The following is an 18,938-nucleotide window of genomic DNA, read 5'->3' as shown; positions in this document are numbered from 1 at the left end:
TGCAGAAGACCAAAAGGTCTTCTATTAAAAAAAAAAAAAAAAAAAAAAAAAAGATTAGGCATTATTTTACTATCACTAGTAAACATTTGGCATGATTTAGCCTAAGCTTTATTAATAGTGTCAAAAAGAGAGATGGCCATTAAATCAATTTAAAACAATATTCAATTCTTTGATATTACAGAAATGTGAATATAGTAGATAGAAGGCTTCCTATTTCATCTCAGCTCTTCTTTTAAAATTTTTTTGTAGATGGCACCTTAAATCCTGCTCTTTCTCATTGTACTTGTATACTTCAGATAGTTCCTTTGGCCACAAGAAATGCATCACCCTGTGCTAAACAGAATTCCCATGAGAGCATGAACACAGCACTACTGCTTGGTATGGCTGTGCATGTCAAACATACCTCTTACTAAGATTAGGAAGGACAGAATTCATTAAAGTCTTGTAGCACTGCAAGTATCCACTGCCCATTTTAAGACTACAAAAGGATGGAAAAAATAACATGAACAGAACAGCCCAGTCCAAAGTAGTTATCCTAAGCATGTTTCCTGCAGTTTTTCCAGGTGGAATTTGACTGCATGGAGACTACTACCTTGCACACCTCGCTTCTTTAAATGAGGGTGGGTTTTTGTTTTTTGTTGGTTGTGGGTTTTTTTGATAGTTTAGAGAATCTGCTCATCTTTTGGCCTTGTGCACTTCCAGTTCCCATCAGATTCCATGTAATATCTGGTATTTAAGGCAGTGCTCATCCTCCCTGCTATCACAAGAATGTTTTACTTCTTTGTAATCTGCTATTTTAATCATTTTAAGGCTGAAGAATTATTTTGTTCAAGTTTGACAGAAAGGAAGAAGTGTTGCAGATAATGTTTTCCTGTAAGCTTTATGAAAATAGGAAGCTGAAAAGAGAAGAGAAACCTAGATTAGATGCAGAGCCCACCAAAAGGGCCAGCATTACCTCAATATCCTAAAATAGAGGCTCTGCATAAAATGCTGCAGTCATGGAAAACTGTTACACACACCGTTAACAACAGTTACCACACACAGGGTAATTCTATTACAAGAGAGAGCCATATGATACCAGGTTTCACAAATTAAATGTCTCAGCTTTTTTTCCCCAGGTAAAGGAATACCCTCATCCTTTAACTCTTTTCCTATAACTGAAACTGTTACAGTCCCAGGAAAGGGGAAACTGAACTCTCCATATAACAGTTCGAAGGAAAACATATATGACAACATGCATCTCTGGCTAAAACCCACAGAAATATACCTGCTTTTGCTGCCCAGCTCCTCCAAGGTTCCTCTGCAATCCTGCGGCTTGAATGAAGTTTCTAGCACAGATTCTGCAAGAATGAGATTGTCTTCAAAAAAGCCTGCACTGAAATTTAATAGCTTGAAATCTGATTTATGAGGAGCAAGGAAAGGGTCAATGCAGGGAGCAGGGGAAAAGAAAGCTGAGCATTTGTCTTGCTGCATAGTCTTAGAAAAGCTGCAGAAACAAAGACTAGAGCTTTTCCTTTCTACGCAAAGTGCTGCTGTGTCCTTCACTTACCAGTCTGCTCTCCAAATGCCAAAAGAGATCTTCATTTCCACCACTTCTCTCCCTCACCTTTCCCCCCTTTTTTAAAATGGTAAAGAGAAAGAAGGAAAGATAAATACCAAGGCTGTACAGAGATCTACTTGAAGAGAAATCCAGCTGGATTCCTCAAGAAATTGTTACCTTTAATTGCATTTTTACAGTTAAAAAACTAAGGAAGTTTGGATCGGTTTTTGAGCATTTTGGTTCTAACTGGAATCTTTTCAGCAACTCATTTGCTCTTGAGAGCCACCCCAAGAGGTGTAAACAACCACTGTTTTAAGTATCACAAAAGTCAGCGATTCTAAAAATCAAATAATTGCTATTATCATTACTAGTTCCAGTACTACTTCCCACCCCACCCCCCAAAAAAATTTAAACACTTGCTGTTTGTAGTAGGCTATCAGACCAGTTCAGAGCTTTACTGAGGTTTTAATTTCAAAGCCTGAAGTTACAGATGCCAGAGGGTTTCTCAGCTTGTCTGGGTAAATTTTTGTAGAAAACAGTACTGCAGAAATACCACAACATGACAATATCTAGGGACTCAGGCAAGAGCAGAGGTCTCTGGAACAGGACTCCCCACCCAAACTCAAAAAGGTTTCGAAGCAGCAAGTTCAGACCTTTAAACTGAATCCAGCCTAGTGAGTTGAGACCTGCCTCACATCAGGAGAACCTGCACTGATACAGTGTAATTCACTGCTTAAAACCCTCAGGGTACAGTTAACCCTCCCCCCCCCCTTTTATTTTTTAAAACACTGAGTATTATATGGATTTTTATTACTCAGCAATAAGAAGAAAGTGAAAACATTTGTTAAGCTTCACTTCTGTAATGCCTTCCATCAAAAAATATTCCAAGAAACCGCTGCTGCAACTCTTCACCAAATACCGAAATCACTAGAAGTTGCAACATGTAGTAGTTTTACATATGCTGTACATGGTAATGAATAAAAACCATGGGACACTCAAATATAAGCTGATACAATAAGCATTTAAGTTGGTATCTGTCATACCAAGCCTGTCATAGTGTGATGATGTTCTTAAATGTACGCTAGAAGGAAAAATAAAAACAAAAACAAGGGGGGAAATTTTTTCCCCCCAAGAATTAGGTAGAAAAGTTCAAAGAGAATACATGTAAATACCATGTTTACAAGATATCATTCAAAGCTTATTACTTCCTTCAGATGTGGGCATACTAGAACGTCAACCCTTTAAGCAGGAACAAGCAACCCTGTTGCACATATACCATTCTAGACATCTGTGGGAACTGAAAAAAAACGAAAAAAAGGATTAGCCTTCCTGCTACTAAAGAACTCCACTTGAGCTAAACTCAACTCAAACATGTATAAAGAAAAAAAAAAAAAGCTGTCTTCTCCTAAGAAAAAACTTTATTGGGCAAACTGCCTGCAGACTTGTTTTATTTCTTTCAAGTGCTACAAATCTGGAAGTGTTTTGCCTACAATCCCAACTAGTTTTGCATCCAAGGGCTACAAACAAAACCCATTTGATATGCTAGCACAACAAGTCTGATTACTACTCATTTTTCCCATGAATGGCCAAGGTCCCAGCTCCAGCCTCCCGGAAAGGCTGATTAATCGGGAATCACCAACAAATCCCCCCACATGTTCCAAGTCCGTGCGACTCTAAACTTGGGAGAGCAGGTCGCCTTCAAAGCCACTCTGCCATCAACAGGGCTGCACAGCACAGACAAAGAATTTTTTCACTAGAACCAAGTGCCATCTCTTCCCATAAGCCACATATATAAGCAAATTTGATCCTCCTGAATCAGAAAAGCAAGAAGAAAGTTTGATTATTAGGCCCAGACCACCTGAGATAGTTGCCAAGAGCATATCTGTGCTGGGTGCTGGAAGAGGCCACTCACCACGAAGTGCTATGATGAACTAACAAAAGCAGTGCTGTACCAATGAACACTCAAAAACTGAAACAGCATTTTTGAAGTTACTCCATGAGAAAAATAAATCACCTATAGACACAGAAAACTGCAAACATTTATGATAAAGACAGACCAACTATTCTTTTCTGAAAGATAAGCAGATTATTTCTATTAACAAAAAATTCCCAACATGCAAAACAGCAACACTCTCCTCAAGGAGAACAATCTCCTCCAACACAAGTGAGGAAGGAACTTATTTAAGACCTCCAGCCCCCCACATTGAAGTCACACAGGGACAAAAATGATATAGAGAATGGCAATTTTATAAAATGGCTACTAATAAAGGCAACCACAGAAGTAACAAGGAGTAACAGACAGTCAAGCACTGAGCTATGAAGATACTTGAGGCTGCTTGGTGTTTCAAAAGTTATTAGTAGGAACTGAAAATATTTATAGAGATTCAGCATCCCTCACACAGACTGCATTTACACTGGTCATCTTTAAAAGTGTTGTAATAATACAGTAAAAAGACTAACAACACGTATTGCCAACTGAGTAATTTCATTAGCAGTAAACTTCCCCCCCAAATTGCACATTGTATAAAATATGCAAATTTATATTTTTATTTTATATTTTTATATTTATTTATATTTTAAATTTATAATTTAAATTTATATTTTAAATATAAATTTATATTTAAAATATATTTTATATTTTATATTACAAATAAAGTATAAATATAAATATTTATACATATTTGTACATATTACAAATATAAAGTATATTTGTAATATGTACAATAATACGCTTCTTAATATAATAGCCAACAAGAGGTTTCAGAATACACGTAGAGTTGTGTTGTGTTTGTTCGCTTTTAAAGGGTATTTGTGCTTTTTGGTTGTTTGTTTGTAGAATAAACCAAATTTAGAACAGAAAACACACCTCTTGACATCTTCAATGTCAAGTCTGGGTACAACTACTGTGCTAAGATGCTATCGTGTTTTAAGTGGCACAAAGTAGTTTTCCCCCTCAAATCTTACTCAGCACCACGAGCTTCTGACCTTGCTTAGCACTCTGTTCTAACTGCAACAATAACCTCAGCTACAGTCAAAAAAAAAAAAAAAAAAAAAAAAAAAAAAAAAGGCAGGAACATTAACAGATCACAGTGTGGTTATCACACTCAAGTTTCCATGCCAGCTTCTTTGACATCAAAACTCACCATCACCAACACACCAACACCCTTGGCATTTTACATTACGCCATACCACAGAAATTGTTTCATCAGCTCTTTAGGCATCAGACAAATTTTGCTTAAGCAGCAAGGATTATCCCCTTGCCACTAGACAGTACAGGCTTAGAGAATTTTAATTTGTGTGCTATAAAAACAATCACCATGCAAAGTACTGAGCTGAACTGAAGATGTGTGTGCAGCCACACAGCTAAGGATGTCTTTCCTCTGACAAGAGCCAGCTGACGACCACAGAAACCACTGCGCTGACTCAAACCAGAGGCCCGCACATTCCGGCACCATCCCCTACATCATCACTATGTGCTATGTAAGAACAGCACACAAATCTGGCCAGTATATTACATGTTTCTAAATGTATTTAATATAAAATATTATATTCAAGTTGAATTCAAAGAGGTGAATTGCTATGAAATTATACCAAGGACTTAAGAATTAAACATTTAAGTAACACTCTTGGAATTGAAGTAAACTCTCCCAAGTTTCCACAGCCTCACTAGGAGCTGATATTTTTCCTCAGGTCAGTCTTGAAAATAGAGGAAGACTACATTTGTAAAGGAAAACCCAAATTTAACCTGAAAGCAGGCAACAAGCACTTTTTCCTGTTTTCAAAGCCATCCTTATTAAAAAGGGTTTCAGCAAAGTAACAGCTAAGTGTGTAAGTATTCTACCCAGGTCAGGGTCAACTAGACATAGAGAAGCTAAGGTCATTTTTGAGCACTTCAGGGATAAAAGCCTGCCCATAACCTCAACGAAGGATTTCTACAACTTCTGTCAAATGAAATGAAATGCACTGGGTACTTCTCTTGTAGCCAGCTCCTGTTTGCCTGGAGGAACTGGAGAGCTGGACTCAGTGATCCTCACGGGTCCCTTCCAACTCTGGATATTCTAAGATTTTCTGAAGTGGTGACACTGACCACCTGTAGTGCCTACTATGCCAAGGCAGATGACTTGACCCTGAGGTGCAATAGTACTAACAGCTTAATTTTTAGCTATTTTAGGATGGAGCAAACCTATTAAGATTACAATTTTTAGTGACTATCAAATACTTGCAATTTAAACTACACAGAACCACCACTGGCCCCTTTGGAATTATAATCGCTGGTATTATAATTGAGCTGGTTTTAAATCAAAAGTCTACACTAAATACAGGTCTTTTCTTCCACAAAGCAGGGAATCAAACTGATACCAACGCATTCAAATATTAGCACTGCAGAGCTGTGTTTGCTATCCACAGTAACAGAAGCCTTTATGGCTGTTACCACTAGTGCCACGTTGTATGTCTTACAAGCAACTTTCCTGCATTAAATACATGTCTTCACTAAGTTTCGGTTACTTTTTCTGTTGAAAACTACAGGAGGTAAAGAGGCTGCACAAACGCCATCAAAATCCTGGTCTGGAAATGACAGAACTCATTGTTAGTTACGTATAACAAGACGATCATAAAATGCTGGAACTGCTTCTGTTTATTTGCTAAAATGCAAAACTGCAGTTCTTCAGTATATTCTAAGTGTACTTCACTGTTACCACTTTCTGTTGTGCTGTTTCTCCCACTGGGAATTGCTAGCAGAAAAAAAACAACAACAACAAAAAACGTATGATCAAAAGTTGGACAATTTGCTCAGGAAAAGCCACCACCTCTCCACAATTTACCTCCACCCTCTGCCCCAAGAACAGCATTTATTTGATCTAGAAGTTACTGACAGAACATTCATAAGGAAAACAAAACACACAGTTCTTTTAAACTGCCATAGTTCTCAAGTTTTTGTCCTTTGCTACTGAAGTACGAAAAGAATGTTATAGAAGTTAACTCCTGCTGCTTCTTCCTTACAGCATCCTCCTCAGAATGGATAAATTTCATTCTTCCATTCTATGTCACTGCCCACCACTTTTTTCTTTTTAAACAATCCCTTTCACTGCTCAAGCAATTGGGACTATATTCATAGTACTTTGATATCTCCATAGGCAGTGCCTGAAAGAAAACGGGTACAACAGTCAAGTACCCTGCGTCAACAGCCACATACACTGTAGAGAATTGAAAAAATAAGTTTTGAACTTACATGCCTTTTGTTTGCTTTGTTGTTGTTGTGTTTATTTATTAACAGAAATAAATACAAAATAAGTTTTTAAAAAGCAGAGTATCCTATGGGAATGGCTGCTATATGAACACTATTTCCTTTGGTGAGCAGCCCTTATGAAAAGGCAGGGACATTACCTTAAAGAGGTAGGCTATTCAATCTCTTTTCTATAAGTTCAGTAACTCACTTGGATTTCTTCCCAAAATGTTGTGTTTGCCACCTAATTATTTTAACAAATGAGGAGATATTCACCTTGCCAGCAAGAGATCTCATTATATTTAGTCACCTAAATGGGAATTTATTGGGCAAGGGTGTAGAGGGAAGAGTTGTATTTTGCTTTGTTAGGTGGCTCTGCTTTTCATCTGACATCTAAAGGTGGCTGTGAAACTAATTTCACTGTGCCAGTTTACTGCACAAGTTTCATACTTGTACAAAAGGGAATGCTGTGCAAATTATTGTTATGAAGCTCACTCTGCATATTAATAAGCATCACTAAAGCTTTAATACCAACACTACAAAGTTCAGTCAAGAATGTTTTTCAACTGTGAAGATGAACATCTGTTCTGTTTAACAAGGTAGTAAGACTGGATTGAGCATATGCTAAAAAAATACAAGCAAGTTAATCCTATCAATTTAACATTAAGTGATCACAAAAATACAGCATTCTATTCTTTTCCCGTAATGAGCAAGTAGAAAAATGCAAATTGCTTTTGTCCATCTTCTGCTGAGCTGGTGTTACTAGGCCACAAAGAGGCAGGACCTTCAGCAGAGGAGGCAATGAAAAACATTAGATACCAGTTGGATTACCTCTTTAGTTGGCTGTTCCTTAAGTGTTAAATATTTCATTTTAGCATGAACCAAAGATCTGGTGTTAATCGAACGCATACAGGGTACATGCCTGGAAGCAGCTTCAAGAGGCTACGCAGTGCACCCCTCTGCTTGAAACTGCACCAATCACATGAACTAAAGCAGGAGCTCACCAAGCAGAGCCACAAGGGCCTTGCTTACTTTGGACCTGCATCCTTTCTTTAGTTGCTGCTTTCCAAAGCCAAGGTAGTTCCTGTGGATGTTTTTCAGGAGAACACAGGAGCAGAATGAGACAATTAGGTCTTGGGAGAAACCTCATGAAAGGGTGAGTGCAGTCTGCAGCCTTCTTGCTGAAGAACCTGAGTCTCTCCCCATCTCCTCTCCACCCATGCTGCTTTCATGAGCACTGTCTGGTTTGAGCAGGACCTGCTAACAATTATTCTGGACATGCAGTGGCCACTGTGATTTTCTCATCTAATTATGAAAGGAAAATAAGATTCAAGTTGCCCAGACAGAAAACAGATTGTCACTACCTGATTAAGACATTTATTAAACAAAAATCCAACGACATTCAGTAAAATTAACAAATAAACAAGTGTAGCCTTAGTTATTCCTATCAAGGATGAACTTCTCTGTAGAACAGTGATCAGGTAGACAGCTTTGAAAACTGCAGTGCTTCACACTGCACAGCACTTGGTCAAGTAATTCAAGATCAGAGTCACTACAAAAAAAAGTTTCATAGGCTTTAATTGACTCAGTCAATATAACCTTACATTTCTCAAAACATTTAATCTTGCACTTTGTTTTCTGCACTAGCAGGGAACACCCATTTCAAGTTTCACCTACCTTCACTATTCTTGACATTTAAGATAAGGATTTCTCATTCACTCTGAATTTTAAGTACAGAAACACCAATGCAGAGTAGAATTACTGTGGACAAATGACTGGGAAAGCCATATCCTGAACACAAGTGAAAAATTTCACCTAATACAATTTAAGCTATATCAATTGCTGAGTTATGGTTGATTTTATCTCAGTATAAGCACTATCAATACCTAGCATACTTTTTTTTTTTTTATTAAAAAAAAAGAATTATCCAGATTTAAAATAGACTAGCTCTGTGCAGGAAGCAATTAAGTTAGAACTACTACTATGCAGACCAGGGCTTTCATCAGGTTGTACAGATCTCAGACATAAAAGCAGGCATCTCTTACCAAGGAGAGATTTTAACTGCAAGACAAAATGGTTCTCATTTGTGGCAGAGTCTCAAACAGAACATCAGTGTGTCAGATCAGACTAAATGATAGCCACGAAAGGAGTACTTTCATGAAACCACTGTAAAAATCAAGATGAATCTAGATTCAGTATGAATCTCCAGAGGTTGAGAGAATTGCTACGTATTTTAGAAATGAACTAATAAGGAAATTTACCACTCTACCACAATCCTCATTAGTGAATATTTCACTTGTAGCTATTTCTAAGACTCATTTTACACTCTGCCTAAATTTAGTGGTGCAAATATCACTGCCAGTACTTTGAATTGCATTGTTAGAGCTTTACGTGTATTTGCACTGGAAGTCAACACCAGTAGTAACTTAGTGTTCTCTTTGATAAACACAAGCTGTATTATTATTATTATCAAGTGCCTACAACAGAAGTGTTGACACAAAAGGTCACGTAAGTACCACCAGCTGAATACTAAGAGCCTATGCCAAGGCATAGCCTTGATTAGCACTCAAGTGTCAATTACAATACTACAACTCAAACTTAAGTTCAGTAAAATAAGATAACTGTAAGAGTTGATGGAAGTGTACTGGCAAAAAAGTGGTAAGCAATGCACTCTCATACACAGTCTTCATTCATGAGTACCATAAACTTTTTTCTCAGGTCAGCACACAAATAAATACTCTGTGTGTCAAAGAACTAGATCTCTGGAGAATTAGAGTCTTGTTTACTTAACCAGATGTACTTTGCAGGTCTAAGAATCAGCATTTTTCAAATAAATTAGCATGATCATTTCAACGGTGCACTCCAGGACGGGTCAAATCAGGAATAGCAAGAAGAAAAGAGAAGACCCAGGGGATTAAAGACTTACTGCAACATTTACTCTCTCAGAACTGAGAAGTTTTTGTTTGTTTGTTTGTTTTTTCCCCCAAATGCAAAACCATTACCAGACAACTAAGATTAAGGACAATGTTCCTAAAATTCAAGTTTTCTGGTATTGTTTAACTTCAAAGGACAATGTTCCTAAAATTCAAGTTTTCCGGTATTGTTTAACTTCAAACAGGCACATAACAATTTGCAGGTTTGATTCTGTTCTTTCACTGAAGTGCTACAAAGACTACCCTATATAAACAAATGTTCTACGGGAACCCTGATAAAAAATGCCTTTTTTTTTTTTTTTTTTTACTGTTCCAAAAGCACTAAACAACACAGGAAAAAAAAATAAAAAAAAAATCAAGAAACAGATGCTCTAGAAGAGCAAGAAGATGCATATAAAGTAGTAAGTGAGGGCACTTCTGGTCACTTTAATTAGCTGGATGGTCACAATCAAAGAACAATGAGTGGTGCTCCTTGGGGGTCAGTAATGGAACCAGCACTGTTTAACACCTTTGCCAGTGACACGGACAGTGAAATTGAGTGCACCCTCAGCAAGTTTGCTGATGACACTAGGTTGTGAGGTGTTGTCAACATGCTGGAGGGAAGGGATGCCATCTGGAAAGAGCTGGACAGGCTTGATAGGCAGGCCTAGGTGAACCTCATGAGGTTCAACAAGGCCAAGTGCAAGGTCCTGTACCTGGGTTAGGGCAAGCCTGAGCACAAACACAGACTGGGGAGAGAATGGATTGAGAGCAGCCTTGAGGAAAAGGATCTGAGGTTGCTGGTTGATGAGAAGCTCACATGAACCAACAGTATGCAGTAGCAGCCCAGAAAGTCAACCTTATCCTGGGCTGCATCAAAAGCAGTGTGGCCAGCAGGGCAAGGGAGGTGATTGCTCCCTCTACTCTGCTCTTGTGAGACGCCACCTGGAGTCCTGTGTTCCACGTCCTTGTGCTGGGGGCTGAAGTATTAGAACAAGTCCAGAGGGTCACAAAGACGACCAAGAGCACCTCTCCTATGACGACAGGCTGAGGGAGCTGGGGTTGTTCACCCTGGAGAATAGAAGGCTCTGGGGAGAAATTATAGCAGCCTTCTGGTGCCTAAAGGGGGCCGTACAAGAAAGCAGGAGAGGTGCTCCTTATCAGGCAGCGTAGTGATAGGACAAGGAGTAACAGCTTTAAACTAAAAGAAGGGAGATTTAGATGAGATATAAGGAAGAAATTCTTCACTCGGAGGGTGGTGATGCACTGGAACAGGCTGCCCAGAGAAGCTGTGGATGCCCCATCCCTGGAAGTGTTCAAAGCCAGGCTGGATGGGGCTGTGAGCAACCTGGTCTGGTGGGAGGTGTCCCTGCCCACAGCAGCGGGGTTGGAACTGGGTGGTCTTTAACCAAGGATCACCCAACCCAAACCATTCTGTGATAAAGGCACTCTGTAAGAACATTTAGCTTTACCTTGTGAATTCTTTTTAAAAAACACAGATGTGCTGGACACTTAAAAGAAATCTAATGCAGTTACAAAATTTTTGACAAACAGGAAGTTTTGTTAGAAAGGGCTTACGATCTTAAATTGTGCTTTCAAGCTTTATCACATCTCAAATCATGAGCCACTTCTGTTATTCCAGCCATGACTACCAAAACTGCTCATTTCTTCTCCTGCAGCAATAATGCTATTTCAGTTCTAAAAGCCCTTCCACAGCGACTGAGAAAGAACAAATCCAGTAAAATGTCGAATTAAGAGTTGGGCACTGTACCAGAAACCTGAAAGCCTAAGCTGGGTCCCAGCTGTCTAATTCCCTGTTACATTTTACCCTAAAATTCTGGTTCAGTGCTGTGAGGACAAAAAACCATCAGATCACAAAACTGCATCACCTCAGCATTTCACAGACAGCTAGAAGATCCGAGGAAACAGACCCTGCTGGTGCTACAGCAAAGCCTGCAGCCTTGAAAACTTCACTTGTTTTCCAGAAGATATTCCCTTCCCCAAGCTCACTATGACCCAGCAAGTTTCAGGTTGCAAGGCTACGTCCATTAGGTTTCCACTTTGTCAGTAATATAGCTACAACAGGGATGAAAAGTTTTCATTATAAAATTCATTTTCATAAACTATAGTATGAGATTTAACACAATTATACTTCAGGTATTTATGAACAACAGTGATCACTGCAAGCTCTTGTTCAGAATTACAAGACGAGATAATACTTCAAACAGATGACGCAGTTTTCTTACTTTAAGTATCAGTAAGTCTCCCAGCACGAATAACTATAAATTTTAAAAGTAAACCACCCTATACATTGTGAAGAATTCAGTCAAAGCTTTCTCTCTGTAGGACTAACTCTCTATAATTCTTTGCATTTCTAAGAGTTACACATCACACCATACCATCGTTTTGACCATATTTCACTCCAGTGTATCCAAAGGTTGATGGATTTTCTTCATTTAGGGGATGGGAATTTTTTTTCCCCCCATTAAAAGCAAGCTGTATGAGAGCTGATGATATTCATGTGAACTAAGTGCTGAAAGATGTGATAAGAAATGTGGTAACGTTTAAAGAAATGAAAATGTGATAAGATTAATGTATGCTAAAACCAAAGTACTTTAAAAAAAAAACACTCCTCCTCTATGTGAATTGGGTGGTGAGGTATCCAAAAAACATTTTCTCATTAATAGGTAATCACAGAGTTGCTCTGGCATGACAGTACTGCAATATTTTTTAGAAGCTTTACTGATGCACTCTTCTTCAAACAGAAACATTTGTTCAAAGTCCAGAAGAATGTGGGCACGGATTGAAACCATTCTCTTCCAACATCCACATGCCAAAAACCTGACACTCCGAAAAACATTAGTTTAGTTTGAGTTTAGTAGAATCACAGAATCATTTAGGTTGGACACAACCTCTCAAATTTATCTGATCCAGTCTCTCACTTGAAGCACTGCCAACTTCACAGTTAGATGCCTGGTCTGAAAAACTGAAGTCTTCGCTCTGAATACTGCAAAAAGAACTCCACTCATCTCCCTGCTGCCCTTCTGACAGAAGAAAGAGCAGGTATTCAGCTACTTCAAAACAAACAAAAAAACAACTCCTGTTGATATTTCAGTATGAGGGGGGAATAATCAGACTACCTTCTGTAGTTTGAACAATGCAAATGAAAAAAAAGTATTGTTAATGGATATAATGTCACAAGTTTAACATAGAAATTTGTTAGAACTTTAGAGACTTCACTGATTTGCTTGAATTTTATGGTACACATCCACAGAAGAACTATTCAGATGCTATAACAAACATTTCATCAGAAGCTGCAAGGAACCGCACATCCAGGCTTTGAGCTATTTTGATCAAAGAATTACAGTTGTGAGATCTTCTCACAAAGGCCAGAGAATGGAAGTCACAGAAAATAAGTTTTATATGCCTCAGATATATGAAAACTTCAGCCATTTGCTTACGTAAGAGACTTCTTTTACTGCTGAAAAGAATGGGGGGAAATGAACAGATGCTGACATTCAGAATGATTGGGATCTTCAGTTATTTAATGACGGAATGACAAACAACCTAATTTTTCTCCTTCCTGTGAACAGAGATTGCAACAGGAAAAAACACTCTTTAAGTAAAGAACCTATTCTGCTTGGAAATAAAGACTCATGGCCAATTTGATCTGTGTGGAAGGCATAACATTTACTGTACGGGTATCCCCTTCCTTTTCAAGAAGTTCTCATGGAAATGGTCTTTTCAGACTCTCAGTTATGTGAGAAGCTGAGCTGCAAGCTCCAAATGAAAGTTTATTAAAGACGTGAAGCACCAGTAGAAATGCTGTATTCATGTTGGCAGACAATTAAGATGTGACTTACTTGATCTACTGTCCTGGTTTTGCTATAGAGAAATTAAGGCACAGAGAACTGAATTACCTTAAGACAGAATAGTTAAACAGCAGGCAGCAAGTTTCCTTCAAATTATCTGCTCTCGCCTCAAAGCTTATCCTACCTCCTATCACAGCTGAGCTTCCCTGTTTGTTTTTAAGGCCTGGGCTCTGTACAACTAGCTACAAAGTTTTCAGGAAACATCGTTCCAAGTACCAACAAATCCTGAAAAAGTGTTTTTCATGTTTATCAAACCTCTCCACTGCACAAATGCCGTTGCAGTCAGGTCACATTTGACTCCTAGAGGAACTTTCAAGTGGAAGAGTGAGAGTAAACAAGAGCACAGAAGCAGCACCATTACCCGTGACACTGCAAGCCATCAGGATATCAAGGAACAGAGAGTCTGCCCCATTGAGCCATGCAGGTGAGTAAGACCTTAAGTACATACACCCAACTCATTAGAAGGTTTTGGTATGTGCTGGGAAAGTAAAGCACAGACGGTTGTTAGGCAGGAAACTTCCGTAAAATTCTGGACTGTGTGTCCTGTTGTAACAGTTCAGGTATGCTCAGGAAAGAAACAAAAGATAGATGAACATCTTACAGCTTTATATCCAACACATCTGGGACAGGAGACCAGAAGGTGATAGCAACACTTGTAACAGCTAAATGGCTTTGCATACGAAGAAGCTGATGAGACTGGCCTGCAGTGGCAGGTGAGGTCCCCAGAAGCTTATGCTGCTGTTGAAATTTGACATGTATAAATAGTGAGAAAATTGTTCCTTGTGGGGAACACATTCACGAGCATCCAACACTGCAGTAAGCCCGAGGTAGAAATGCCACACATGAAGGCCAGGCCACCAGGCAAGACTCAAGACACCTCAAACAGCTTGAATGAGCATCCTTCGATCAACACAATGAACACAGAGGAACAGCTGGATCACAGCGAGTGGATAATTGCGAGTATGGACAAGATATGCAAATTCAAGTTTTTAATGCTGCTCCAAAGTGCACTTCTGCTCTTGTTCCTATCGCATCACTCAATTTCTCCTGAAATACAGAACACAAAATCAAACTGCTCAATTATTTTCAACAGGTCCTAATGTCAGGGAGGATGTTCACGCCACCTGGCTGTTCTATGTCAAGTGCAGAAGGTCCAGGATCTGACACCTCTCCAGGTTTGTATTCTATTAAGCTATACATGTACACACTTTGTAACTTCTCCCAATACACAGTAAGGTGTTTTTTTTTCATTGTTGATTTGTTTGTTGTTTTAAAAGGGGGTGAGGGCAGGATACAAGCTATAAGCAGCTCAAATTAAGCTAGTGAATACTACTAAACTACCACTTCAGTGACTTTCGTATAAAAAAAAGTTTCTTTCTACTACTTTATGGACTCCTCTCCCTCTTAAAACTGCAAGGTCTAGAACCAACTGCTGGTCATGGGAATGAAATGGTGAAATTCTATCTCTTGCATGCTAACTCACCAACTCCACAGTGCTCTTCTGATTTTAACTGGTCAAGCTTAGGATAGGGACAAACATTGTTAACAAAGTACTAATTCAATTTCCCATCTGATTAGAGAAACATGCAACCTGTACTTCGGTATTTCCATTTTCACAATTACATTGTGGACTCAGAGCTTAATATCATGTTGATGCTATTTTGTCTTTATTTGCCTCTAATTGATAAATATACTAAATCAGTGAACTCCCGTTGCATTTCTGTCGACAAATTCTGGTTCTTCAGAAAAAGCTTTAGTTCTACTGTAACATGTAACTGTACCAATAGTAGAGATAGCAGTATTTGTGCATTGCAATGCATTTTTTCTTCCACTGTTTACAGAGTCCTCAAAATTAAGAACGAGATGGAAGCATGACTGAGAACATTCCTGCTCACATTAACCTTTTATAGACAACACTGAAGTTAAAATAACTGAATTGAAAACTGCTCAAATACAGAGAACATGCTCTAAGAAGGGACTAGCTCATAAATTGCTGTAAGTAAATCAGGGCTGTAGTATTCACTAGCACATAAAGAAATTAAATCTAAACCAGGTTACTACATTTCTTATGAGCATTTTATCTTTAATACCTTTTCAAAAAACCAAAACACCCCGTTGCTTTGCAATTACTCAGATCACCTATTTGCAATAGAAAGGAACTGAAAGCCTGACAAGCTGCGTCCATACTTGAAGACTAAAGAAAAACGCTAATACCCAACTCCCATCCACCAGTAGACAATGAAGGAAGAAAGCATTTTCCTTCCTTTACTTCTATATCCTCACAACAGAAGAGGAAAATTAGGATTGACTTTCCTTACACTTTTAAAATTTAGATCTCAATGAATACCTCTTTATTCGCTCTCAGTCTTCCTAGTTCACACCTCATTTCAGTTAAGACACACTTCTGCTGCTCTAAAGAGAGTGTGGCTTAGATTACATGCAATGAATCCTTGCACGTAATTTATCATTAGTAAAAGCCTCAGCAGGTAAGACATCCTGTAGTTACCAATAAATTTGAGGTTCAGTTTTTGTCCATTAGCAGTAGGGTGAAATAAACAGCTCTTGCAAGTTCCACTCCTTCCCAAGAGTAGTAGTCTTCCTAGGTTTCACTACGCAGAAAGTGAACCTGGTTTTACATTTACAGTGTATCTGAATCTATCCCCTCTGCCTGCACCTATCCCTACCCAAAAGCAAGTAATCACAGGAGATACAACCTCTGCAGCGCTGTTGGGTTACTGGGCTAACCCATCAGGCTAAATGGAGGGCTTTAAAACAGTTCTTCCAAGACTGAAAGTCAGCAATGAGATAGATACTGACCCTGGCTAAGTTAGTGGAACACAAATGTTTCGGTCTCAGCATGAAACTTCCTCCCTTAGGAAACATTTTCTGTTCATGTTACTGCTTCCTCTCACAGCAACCGATGCTTCCCTTGCAATCCTGCTAGGCTTCTCCTGATTATTTAGAAAGCAATTCACGGGTGTAGTCAAAGATAAGCGACAAGAAATATGTCTTTCATACAAGTTACTTCAGTTCAACCTCTTCTTCAATACTGAAGTTCGAACTTCTCCACTTGTCAAAGACAACCTTTTAAAGACAGTTAACCTTAGACAGAACACTGATGTTACAGAAGGAAACAAAATGTCCACTTGTAGAGTAACATAGTTAACAAAGGAAAGAGAATGATGACATTTACCTGCAGTTTAAAGACAATTAACTCGATTTTTCTAGCAAGATTGCTAAGCCTTCTCCAAAAATTCTCAGAATTCAGACAATTCCAGGACAAGAGAGAAATCAACTCATTCTACTCTGTTGCAAAGTAAGGTTTAGGCAATGTTAGTGTGGATTAAAGGATCTACAGGGCACCTTCTTTTAAAATAAAAGTTTAAACACGTATGTTATTATGTGGCTTGGGTGGTACAGTACAGATGTGGTACCATATGGCTTTGAGCATATGGACAGTTCACTTTTTATTGAACATGGAGAAGAAGGGTTACTGTTGGTTTATTCCATGAATTTAATCTGCTCATCTCTGTCAGTTACAAACTTTTAGTGAAATACTGTTCCCACACCCTTTAACATCCCCACCTGAAACTACCTTTTGGCAATACAGTAGTAAGATCTACACTATTACAACATTTCTCTCAAGAGCAAGACACAAAAAAAATATATATATAAATAAATACAAGTAGCATGGAGTTTTATAATTCCAGGGGTTATAGCAGAAAATGAAACAGACCCTCAGACAGGTCTTTTTTTTATAGCAGCTGACTGTGCTTCTAATTTGTCAGCATGTAGGTAATCCTCTACAAAATGTATATATTAACTGCAGATAAGGGGGACTAAGCAGCCATACCTCATAGCATTAACACAACCTGAACTGACACACAACAAGCAGAACAGCCAGGCCACCCACCACCAGAAAACAGAGATTTTTCCCCCCCTTCTGCATACCTGGTTCCCACCACACCTGAAAGGCTCCAGCAGCTGAATCAAAACATGACTTGTGTGAGGTACGCTAATTTCCTTTTCAGAATAGGAAAGGATACAGCCTTAATGCTCCAGTCTGAGTCCCGATGGCCAGTATTTTCTGAACAGGATCAAATGCCAGGGCTGAAGGTTGATAGGGGAAACCATGGCGCACAGTCTAACAAGTCAGAGCATCGTAGTAATGATGGGACAAGCAGCAGACCAAAAATAAACAGAATCAATATCATATGTTATGGAATAGGATTCAGCATTAATCACAATTAAGAAAGAAACCCACAGATTGAGAATAACAGCTGTCCTATATTCACCAATTATAAAAGATTTTTTTTAAAGTTGGTCCAGTCATTCACCCTTGATCACCAAATGACAGTCATACTTACTGAAACTTAATGTGAATGTTGCATTATTTCTGTACAAAGACTGTATCAACATGGCTTTTTTTTTTCCATCCATGTCATCCTCTGAATACTCCTATTTTAGCCCTAAGAATGGCACTAACCCATTAAAACCTGTGATGTTCCTAGGAAGTTTGGCAACAAAGCCAGACTTGTTGTTAGAACTGTTACAAATTGCTACACCTGCTTGTGAGAGCTTCTTCAATTTCACTCCAACAGGCCCCACATGACAGTGCAAACTCTCTCATCACCTTTACAAAAAAAAAAAAAAAAACAACAAAAACAATAAATTATCAGCCCAACCTCCACAGAGCATCTCTCTCAACCTCTGCTTCCCCTCAAAACAAACAAATAAATGCTCCTGAAAACAGACAAATAGAAAACATGCCATAAAAACAAACCAAGCCTCCTTAACCAAGGGATTCTTTCTTAATATGAAGCAGTTGGCACATCTGGGTTTCTGATTACCAAATTAGTCTTGGCTAATCAACCACACAACAACCCCATTACACTTCTCAGGCTGCAATTAATCAGAATCAAGAATAAAAGCATTATCTATTCTGACTTCTACTATAGATGTATGCAACGTAAGCCATACAAACTCTGGCTTTTCAACTGCAAAACCTTTAGTTTAACTCAGGGTTATTTTAGGACCTCATAGCGAACTTCAGATAGACTCCTTTTACTTCAGTGAAGTTGCAGGCATAGCTCACAACTCTTGGTATTTCACTGTGAATAAAATCTAAGCAGCAATAGCCCTGCTCTTCGCCGTGTCCTTCATGAGCAACTTGTAAAAGTGGCAGGAACACCTGCAATACTAGATAAAACAAGGAGGCGAATCCACAAACAAGCTCAGCCATATCAAGCTAGGCCACGGGTGCATTGTAAAGATAAAAATGGGTATTGATATTCAAATCAGTTTGTATTCCTCTAGGTACAGCTAGCGGATTAATTCGCTGCATCATTTTCCAAAAGCGTGCGGGCACTAACTGCAGTTATTGTATCACA

At 38.7% G+C, this 18,938-nt stretch overlaps 1 protein-coding gene across 9 annotated transcripts in view; it reads right to left on the bottom strand.

Annotated features, from left to right (window-relative positions):
- Positions 1 to 18,938, bottom strand: part of STXBP5 (syntaxin binding protein 5) — a 111,551-nt gene that overhangs the window by 91,851 nt on the left and 762 nt on the right. For all 9 annotated transcript variants that reach the window (XM_084283522.1, XM_084283524.1, XM_084283525.1 and 6 more), the window contains exon 2: positions 17,595 to 17,692. In XM_084283522.1, the coding sequence (XP_084139648.1) occupies positions 17,595 to 17,692 (98 nt within the window). The remainder of the gene's footprint in view (positions 1 to 17,594; positions 17,693 to 18,938) is intronic.

This window comes from Netta rufina, assembly GCF_964035555.1.
Source record: "Netta rufina genome assembly, chromosome: 3".
Lineage (NCBI taxonomy): Eukaryota > Metazoa > Chordata > Aves > Anseriformes > Anatidae > Netta > Netta rufina.
Note: the sequence above shows the minus strand (reverse complement) of the source record. Positions and strands in the feature narration are given on the sequence as shown.